The sequence below is a fragment of the Carcharodon carcharias genome, chromosome 20, assembly GCF_017639515.1.
Source record: "Carcharodon carcharias isolate sCarCar2 chromosome 20, sCarCar2.pri, whole genome shotgun sequence".
Lineage (NCBI taxonomy): Eukaryota > Metazoa > Chordata > Chondrichthyes > Lamniformes > Lamnidae > Carcharodon > Carcharodon carcharias.
The window spans coordinates 32,385,186-32,395,116 of NC_054486.1; the positions used below are offsets into that span (position 1 = coordinate 32,385,186).

Genomic DNA, 9,931 nt, shown 5'->3' on the forward strand with positions numbered 1-9,931 from the left:
GGCATTTCTCTATATATAGGCTGGAAACCGTTGGGGCCCAGTATCTTTTCAATTGAGTTTCACCAGATTTTCAGTGGCTTTTCCTGGCCCAAAGTTATCATATCCAACTGATTCACCATCTCTCCTTGTACTCTTTCATTCCTGCCATCACACTATAAGAAAACTGGTTAGTATCACCACACTTTCCCTTTTCATCTTTAATTGGCCCCACCTTTCTTCAACATTCTGTTACCCTGTGTTTCTAAAATGATTTACTTTGTTTCTGGTCAGTATTTTTTAATCCGCCACCCCCATAACCTCTTATCTTTTCTAATCTCCTTTGCTTCCCTGCAGTATTTCCTATATTCTGCCTGGTTTCCTTGTGTGTTACTGCCTTAAATTGGTCACGTGCCTCGTAGCCCCATTCCAACGTGAAATTCTCTCCTTATCCCAGGAGCTCCCTTTTTTGCTGCACTCTCATTATTTTCTGTGGGAACATGTCTAGTCTGCACCCTAACCATCTCCTGTACATTTCTCATTGTTTGTCACTGTTTCATTGTTATTTTACCCCCAGTTTCCTTTTGATCCATGATTGGCTTTTCCAATCAATCAACTTTATTTTTGACTCTCCCCCCACCCTTTTCAATTTTTCTATGGAGTAGTACAATGTTGTGGTCACTCTTTCCAGATGTTGCCCCACTCTTAACTCACCTACTCAGCTCACTCCATCTCCTTGCATTAGAGACACTGCCCCTTTCTTTGTCACACCAAATACAGACTGTTTCAAAAAGCACATGGTCGAAATCCCTCTCATCCTTTGCATTTTACATTACTCTCCACAGTCCATCTCCAGTTGCTACTTATTTCCTGCATTTTTCTCTTGTTTGTCTCAAATGTACTCCTCTGTCTCCATCCCATTGTTCACACCCCAAATACAGTTCCATTCTTATTCATTATCTCTAACTAAACTTGTTCAGCTCTAGCACTATCCCTGGGTTCTAGTGCTGCAATAAAATGTTTAAATAACACCACTCCTCATTCCATCTATCTGTCCTGGTCTAAGTTGTGTCTCTTTTGACATTGTTATATCATACCATTCCCCACCCCATCCCAGGGTGAATGGTAGTCTTCCCAATACATTCAGACTTCTTTGTGTATTTATGCACTTAAAACTCAAACCACCATCAGCAATCCTTTTACTCCCTCCTGATCTGCTCTTTGTACTTTCCCGATTTTCTCTCATATCTTTGGTATGCTCATTATTCCTTTTGCCTTTCTCCACCTCATGCTTTAGTTTACACCTTTCCCTACAGAACTAATAACTCAAGTAATGACATTGGTTCCAGTCCTGTGGACTGAAGCTGGACCCCTCATGCTCCATGTGGCTCGGCACTTAAACAATGCAAACTGTGGGCTGAAACTGGGCTCCCCATGATCCGTGGTCTCTCTGCATTACCTGCGCAAACAATGGATGCACTGAAAATTGTGCATTGATACTGGGGACAATCTCTTCATTGATGCTCATTATATTGTACTGCAGTTATATTATGAACTATGGCTGTTCCCCACTCATTGCTGTTTTCCAGCTCCTCTCATTCTGTTTCCATTCTCCCTCAGCTTTGAAATGAATGTTTTCTCATAATGGAGTGATTTTTTTTGTTTTCTCTTTTAATAAATGTTTGTTAAATTCCTGAATCCTTTGAGTCTAATCGCCTGACTGATCTGGCTCCTATTGTTTGTGCGACGTTTGGCTCCATTGATGGATTTTGTTTCCCAGAGGAGCAGCACTGAGAGAATTAACAGGGAGACAGGGAAAGTTCACATTGTGGGTCTTGTATTGAACATACAGGAAGATCTGCATTGCTCCGATAAACCCGAGGCCGTGATTGCAGCAATACTCGTCATAGTCTGACTCCTTATTCATTATTTTGTTGGACGTGATATTTATTTTCCTGTTATTTGTGGTTCTCTAACCTACCCCTCCCCCCACCAGACTTTACCTTCTTCCCCCGCCCCCGACTCCCGACAGTGCCATCACCCCCCATACAGTGCTTCCCACCAAGTCTGTGCCTCCCCACAAACAACATTGTCGCACATGTAGAATCAGCATCAGAAGAAAAGGCCCATCTGACACATGGAGAGGGTAGTGGGCTGGAGCTTTGAGACTTCAGGCAGTAGGGAAAGATATAATTTCTTCATTAATATAGACAATGTCCCATTAAACACTCCTCTCCTAAGACAGGTACAACATGGGTTAGATACAGAGTAAAATTCTCTCCACAATGACCCATTAAACATTTCTAGGGGAAGTGCAGCATAGGTTAGATACAGAGTAAAGCTCCCTCTACGTTATCCCATCAAACATTCCCAGTGCAAGTACAACATGGGTTAGATACAGAGTTAAACTCTCTCTATATTGTCCCATTAAACATTCCTAGTGGAAGTACAGCATGAGCTAGATACAGAGTAAAGCTCCCACTGCACTATCCCATGAAACATTCTCAGGGAAGATACAGCAGGGTTTAGAAATGGAGTTAAACTCTTTCTGCACTATCCCCATCAAACACTCCCAGGTCAGATACAGCATGGATTAGCTACAAAGCTAACTGTACTGCCCCTTCAATGTGGCTCACCCATAATTGAAGGAAATATGCTGTCATTGATTGTGAATCATGACTTGGTCTCCAGGCATGAGAAGGGAAGAGAAGTTGCTATAATATCGATTTATCCTGGAAGGTGGATGTTTTATCTGGATGTTAATTTGTCTCCTATGATTTATCAGTGATTTGACGCCCAGACAAATTCCCCTTCAGGCCACAGTCACCATTTGGTAAACAAAATAATTAATGGTTCAGATATAACATTGTGATGTTTTATTGCAGTGACCAATCAGCATCACCCTGCTTGAGGCAGAAAGGGCCAGGCCTATTTTAGTTATGCCTCATATATGAGGAACTGTTGACTGGCAATGGAATTTGCAAATAACACTACTAAGCCCCAGCTCAATCCTCCTGCAAAGACACCCTCCCCATCCCAAGTACCAGCTACTAGTGAAATGTGTTATAATAGTGAAGGGAGGATGTAATGGTGTTAGGGGGTGGGATGGTGCATGGGGGCATTGTTCCAACACTGGGGACAATAATGGCCACACACACCTGTCCTATCATAGCATCAGAAAAATAATTACAGCACAGAAAGAGGCCCTTCGGCCTGTCATTTTCATGCTGGCTCTTTCAGAGCAACTTAACTAGTGCCACAACACTGCCTTTTTCCTATAACCCTGTAAACTTTTTCTCTTCAAATAATTATCCAATTTTCTTTTTAAAGTCATGATTGAACCTGCCTTCACCACTCTCAGACAGTGCATTTCCAGATCCTAACCACTCACTGCATAAAATTTTTCCTCGTGTTGTTGGTTTTTTTTTGGTGTTCCCCTTAAATCTATGTCCTCTGGTTCTTGACGACTCCACCAATGGAGACAGTTTTTCTCTATCCATTCTGTCTCAACACCACATAATATTGAACCACCACCAAATCTTTTCTCAACCTTTTCTTCTTCAAGGAGAGCAATTCCAACATCTTCAATCTATCATAACTGAAGCTCCTCATCCCTGGAACCATTCTCGTGAATCTTTTCTGGACCTAATGCCTTCACATCCTTCCTAAAGTGTGGTGCCCATGATTGGACAAAATACTCCAGTTGAGACTGAACTAGTGGTTTATAAAAGTTCATCATAACTTGCTTGTATGTGAAATCACCAACACAGACTCCCTGCCCCAACACTGTTTGGGCGGGGTGTAGGGGGAATGATAGACCAGACCCTAGTATGTCAGTGTGTGAGAATAATCTCACTGGTGACTTGGTGTTGTAATCCCTGTGATTGTTTTGCCATCAGTAAGACACTTGCTCTGGGCTGTGTTCGATATAAACATGTATGGATCAACCAGCTCCTTATCCTTATGGCAGAGCTTTTGCCACCCTCACCCCCACCCCCACCCCACCCCACCTGGGCTGTGAAGCAGTTGAGCAGGGAGTCAGGCTGAAATCATTAATAATGGACACGAGCTGTAGAAACAGGAATGTCCCTCCTAAAAGTAACCCTATGGAATCTTGGCTCTGGCCTCAGTTCATGCAGTATGTGTGTGTGTGTGCGTGTGCATGTCCCACTGCAATCCCATTTTTACTACTTCTTGTTTTGTTGTGTCAGTGACTTGGGTATTAAGTTTCCATTTTCACAGAAAGATCAACTGAATTAGGGAATATGATCCAATAAATATCCTGCAAGTTGAGCAATCTAACGAGACTTTAACTTGCTCAGTTGTTTTTGCAGTGCTGGCCTTGGTCACATGCCTGGATTCCACTTGTTTATTTTTGCTGTCAGCTTTTTCCAGTGTTATAGCTTGGTGGATTTGAACATCTGTACTATTTCCACCCACTGCAGACACTCTGCCTCAGTACCAGCCGTTCCCTAATCAGCCAGAACATTCTGTATCTCAGGCCAATCTGAGTCAAGCTTCAGAGGAACAACTAGCCTCAGTGCCCTCAAGCCTGGGAGGGGGGTGGGGTGGGTAAAGGAAATATGTTGGGGGAGAATTCTGCTCCTAATCCAGTGACCTGCTCCCCAGGGCTGGGGATTTTCTGACGTCAGAGGGGTGAAGGGTCACTGTTTGAGGCTCAAGGCTTTCAGGGTCAGTGCTGTGGATCACTGTCTGGGTGCTGAGAGTCATTAACTGTGGCTGAGAGTTGCTGAAGAAGCTTGACAGGGTGGCCACCGAGATGTTTCCACTTGCTGAGGAAATCAAGAATATGGGGGCACTGTCTCAGCATAAGGGCTCAAAACAGAAATTTCTTCACTCAAATGGTTGTGACTCTTTGGAAATCTCTAGCCCAAAGGGTTGTGGATACACCATCATTTACTATATTTAAAGGCGGAAATAGACAGACTTTTGGTCAGTCTCAGAATCAGAGGAAATAGGGAGTGGCTGGAAAGTGGAGTTGAAGCCCAAGCTCAGCCAATGATTGTATGATGGAGCAGGCTTGATGGGTGTATGCTCAACTCCTGCTCGTATCTCTTGTATTCTGCTGTGTTTAGGGTTTTGTCTGTACCCAGAGAGGTTTGAGGCCTTATTGAGGAAAAGGAGTAATGGGTACACATTCCTCCATCCCCACCATGAGCGACAATAAAAAAAAAACACAAACAAACAATGTGATATCAATATAGAATTAGACATGGAAATCCAGCATATAGTATTTCAGCAGAGCCTAGAACCCCAGTACAGGCACCAGGCTCAAACACACTCTTCCAACACGTGCAGCTGGATAGAAAGTCTCCTGGAAATCAGTAGCTGGAAGGTACATGTGATTCTGGTCCACACTGTATCAAGTCTCCAGTTCAAACGTTCCAAGAAAAATTTGGGCTTCAGCTGGTCAAGCAGCAACATTTTGGAAAAACTCTTGAGCTTTCAGCAACTAAGACTGGTCGGTCCATCCACTCAATCGTATGTAATGTTCTAGCATATGCCAATACTGGTGAACAGGATGTGAAGCCGGCACACTTGCTGAATTTGGTAGCTAGACGAGTGTTGCCTACTCTTGCCGATCACCTTGTCCATCTGCCAGGGGCAACGAGAGTGCCAGGGCAGCTGCTTCAATTGAGAACAAGTGCTCATCCTCTACCCCTGGGCATGTGGCATGCATGAACTGTGACAGTCTGAGCAGGTACTCCAGGTTGTGTCCCGAGTGGCCGCTGCACCCAGCAATCTGCTTGGCTATGTCGTCAGCCTTGGCTGGCCCCAGATACAGCGGGTTCTGAGGCGTGGCAATATAAACCAGGGCCAAGATGCTGGCATAGGACTCCATCCCCTGAGGAAAGAATTCCACAGTCTTGCACATGTATCCCCCAAGCACGCTTTCCCGAAGGTTCAGGTACTCCAGCGAAGTCCTGATCTGATCATCTCGCACCTCATAGGCCACTCCCCATGTGTTGGCCTGAGCAGATTGAGAGAGAGAGAGAGAGAGAGAGAGAGAGAGAGAGAGAGAGAGAGAGAAGCCGTGATTAGGCTCAAACACCAATAAAGGTACAGCTCACCCATCATATAGCATTACCCGGAGATGGTGGGGTTGGGGGAAGGGGAGGAACAGTGTCGATTCCAGCCAGAAGTGAAGGCAGCCTATCTCAGGCAGGAGTTTCTAATCCTAATCACTCTACACAGGCTCCCCTGCCCATATGCCAACTGCAGGAGAGGACAGAGGTTGGCTATGATGTTTCATCATGCCAAACTGCATCCATGGTTAACACATATCAGCAGTGCCATGTAGCAGGACTGCAAACGTCTGTGGAATACAAGCCTAGACTATACAATCTGTCTTCATAATGTAATCCTTTTAGGCCCAATATGATTCTGGTGAATTTGCTCTTCACTCCCTCCAAGGCCAGTGTATATCCTTCCCAGAACTTAACGTGTTACTGTGGATGCAATCTAACTAGATCTTTATATGACTGTAGTATAACTTGCACCTTTTTATATTCTAGCCATCTTGAAAGTTAACAGTCCATTAGCCGTTGAAACTACTTTTTCCCTGTCCACCATCTTTCACTGACTTCTGTACCTAGGAACCCCAAAGCTTGTTACTCATCCACAGTTCCCACCCAGCCTCTGAGCTACCTTTCTTAAACTAAGTTGAGTTTGACAACACTACCTCACAGTAAAATACTTACATCAGCATCTTCCAGCAAAGTGACAACACGGCCTGGCTGGAAAACAAAACAAAGCAGATTAATTATCACGTTGACAGCCCGTGTACTGAGAAAACAAGGAACAACCATTGATTCCAATTCAGTCTGTGGATCCCATTCCTTCCCCAAATGTCAACCTCCCAAACAGTGATGAGACAGGAATGAAAACAAAAATTGTTGGAAAAACCCAGCAAGTCTGACAGCATCTATGGAGATAAAGACAGAGTTAACGTTCAAGTCCATGTGACTCTTCATCAGAACTAAAGAGAAGTAGAAATGTGGTGAAATACATACTGTTTAAGGGGGTTAAGCTGGATAGAAGGCCAGTGATAGGTGGAGGCAAAGGAGAGATTGCAAAAGATGTCATAAACAAAAGGTCGAAGGGGATTTGATAGTGGTAGTACTGGTTAAAGGAGATGCTAATGGTGACATTAAGAGTAGAAAGCAGGATGAGCAAGTGACAGGTAGCCTTAGTGGGGGTGGGGTGGGGGGAGGGGACAGTGTGGGAAAAGAGATCGAAATAGGCTAAAAGGTGGGGATAAAACAATGAATAGAAATAAATTTAACAAATAATAATAGAAATAGGTGGGAAAAAATATATATAGACAAAAATTAATAAATATTGGAAAAAGGGGATCAAAAAGGGGTGAGGATGAAGGAGAGAGTTCATGATCTGAAGTTGTTGAACTCAATGTTAAGTCCGGAAGGCTGTAAAGTGCCTAATCGGAAGATGAGGTGCTGTTCCTCCTGTTTGCGTTGAGCTTCACTGGAACATTGCAGCAGGCCAAGGACGGACATGTGGGCATGAGAGCAGGGTGGTGTGTTGAAATGGCAAGCGACAGGAAGGTCTGGGTCATGCTTGCAGACAGACCGAAGGTGTTCCGCAAAGCGGTCACCCAGTCTGCGCTTGGTCTCTCCAATGTAGAGGAGACCACATTGGGAGCAGCAATTGCAGTAGACCAAATTGAGGGAAGTGCAAGTGAAATGCTGCTTCACTTGAAAGGAGTGTTTGGGCCCTTGGACAGTGAGGGGCGGGTGGGTGGGGAGTAAAGGGGCAGGTGTTGCACCTTCTGCGATTGCATGCGAAGGTGTCATAGGACAGGGTTGAGGTGTAGGGGGTGATGGAGGAGTGGACCAGGGTGTCCCAGAGGGACATATATTTCACCACATTTCTACTTCTCTTTAGTTCTGAGGAAGAAACATATGGACTTGAAATATTAAGTCTGTCTTTCTCTTCATGGATGCTGTCAGACCTGCTGGGTTTTTCCAGCAATTTTTGTGTTTATTTTTGTTTTTGTTTCAGATGTCCAGCATCGGCAGTATTTTGCTTTTATCTTAGTGATGGGACAGATCTGTGTCTACTACAACAATAACAAAAATACCTGGAAAAACTCAGCAGGTCCGACAGCATCTGTGGAGAGGGATACAGTTGATGTTTTGAGTCCGTATGACCCTTCATCAGAACTAAAAAATATAGAAATGAGATGAAATATCTGATCTGTGATCAGATCTGTGTCTGCTATTCCCTCACACAGCAACACACCGTTGGCTTGGCCCTGGCTTATATTGACACAGCTCAGAACCTGCTGTATCTAGGGCCAGCCAAAGCTGATGACATTGCCAGACAGATTACTGGGTGCAGCAGCTGTTCAGGGCACAACCTGGAATACCTGCTCACACTACTGTCTCCTGCCTTGGAGGCCTAAGGTGCCAGGTTCAACTGCAGTAGGACCAAAGCACAAAAATCAAAGCTGACATTCCAATGCAATACTGACAAGGTGCTGCACTGTTGGAGATGCCATCCCTTGAATTGAGACTTTAAACTGAGGCTTGCTCGGTTGGATGTAAAAGATCCCATGGTACTATTTTGAAGAAGAGCAGGGGAGTTATCCCTGGTGTCTGGCCAATACTTATCCCACAATCACCATCACGAAAAACAGATTAGCTGGTCTCACTGCAGTTTGCAGCTAATTGGCTGCTGTGTTTCCTGCATTACAACAGTGGCTACATTTCAAAAGTAATTTAAGTATTTTTTGATGGGACTCTGCCTGCAATTCCCCGCAGTGATGGGGTCTCTGTGACCCTCTAGCGGTTCTCATTTGTTTGGATTCAATGGACCCCAATCCCTCAGTTAAACAGGTTAAACAGGCATTTTTCAACACCCCAAACTAAACCCCACCCACCGTCTCCTGGTTGCCTCGGTGATAAGAATCTCCATGCCAGAACCTCCTGCTGTAACCACGGATGAAGCCAATCTTCCTTGAGGTGAATTCAAAATCCGGTTTCCAAATCAGGGAGCCGTAACCAAAGATCCACAGAACCCGATCTAGGGGAGTGTGGTGACTCTGGAGGAATGAACTAGCTTCATCCCCCTCTAAATGCTCGGTCACCTGGGGAGGCATTGCTGGGGGGTGTTGGGTTCTGTAGAAATAAACTGCCCGTGGACTGCAGTCTTGCTCCTTGCCCCACTTGGTCTCTCTCGCTCAGTCTGTGCTCTATCACTGTCCTCCCTCTCACTCTCTGTCCCTCGCTGTCTTTTATATCCCTCTCTCTCTCTCTGGCTGTCCTTTCTCTCTCTCTGGCTGCCCTCTCTCTCTCTCCCTCTGGCTGTTCTCTCTCCTTCGCTGTCTTATATAAATATATCTCTCTCTCTGTCTCAGGCTGTCCTTTCTCCCTCTCTGGCTGCCCTCTCTCTCCCTCCCTCTCTCGCTGTTCTCTCTTCCGCTGCCCTCTCTGCCTTTCTCACTTTCCTCTCCCCTTCACTCAATCACTGTCTTCTCCATTCCTCTCTCTATCACCCTGTCCTTTCACTCAGTCTCTCCTCTGTATGTGTCCTTCTATCGCTCCAACTCACTGTCTCACACAATCTATTTCTTTCAGTCGATCGCACTCTCACTTTATTTACTTCTCACGATTTCCAAGGCTTCAACTAGTTATTAAAGCGCCGACCAATCAGTGCTTTCCGAGTAAGGCTTGGGTTTGGAACCGACCAATCAGCAAGTGGATCCCGGCCGTACTGAAATATTTCTCCGAATTGCATCAGATCGCGGTTCAATGATGCAACAAACCCGGGAATAGGAACAGGGGATATGAGACAGGGCATTAGGAGCAGAGGTCAGGGCAAGAAGGAGAGGGCTTTAAGCACTGAGGTCTGTCAACGACTGGGAACTAGGGAGCACTTCACCCAGGGGCAGTGCATTAGCAAGTTTTGGTGC

The 9,931-nt window shown here is 45.1% G+C and overlaps 1 protein-coding gene across 1 annotated transcript; it reads right to left on the bottom strand.

Annotated features, from left to right (window-relative positions):
- Positions 1–5,185: 5,185 nt before the first annotated feature.
- chac1 (ChaC, cation transport regulator homolog 1 (E. coli)) lies at positions 5,186–9,627 on the bottom strand. The gene is made up of 3 exons (XM_041214775.1): positions 8,900–9,627; positions 6,699–6,734; positions 5,186–5,968 (listed from the first exon to the last, which is right to left on the bottom strand). Exons 1-3 carry the CDS (start codon positions 9,116–9,118, stop codon positions 5,567–5,569), a joined length of 657 nt encoding a protein of 218 aa, XP_041070709.1. The 5' UTR covers positions 9,119–9,627; the 3' UTR covers positions 5,186–5,566.
- Between the last annotated feature and the right edge of the window lie 304 nt (positions 9,628–9,931).

Excerpts from the sequence above, each read along its gene's own strand:
- chac1 (XM_041214775.1), bottom strand. The coding sequence starts at position 9,118 with ATGCCTCCCCAGGTGACCGAGCATTTAGAGGGGGATGAAGCTAGTTCA. Across the intron at positions 6,735-8,899 it reads ACCGAGGCAACCAGGAGACG|CCAGGCCGTGTTGTCACTTT; the intron begins GTGGGTGGGGTT and ends TTTGTTTTCCAG. Across the intron at positions 5,969-6,698 it reads CTTTGCTGGAAGATGCTGAT|GCCAACACATGGGGAGTGGC; the intron begins GTAAGTATTTTA and ends CAATCTGCTCAG.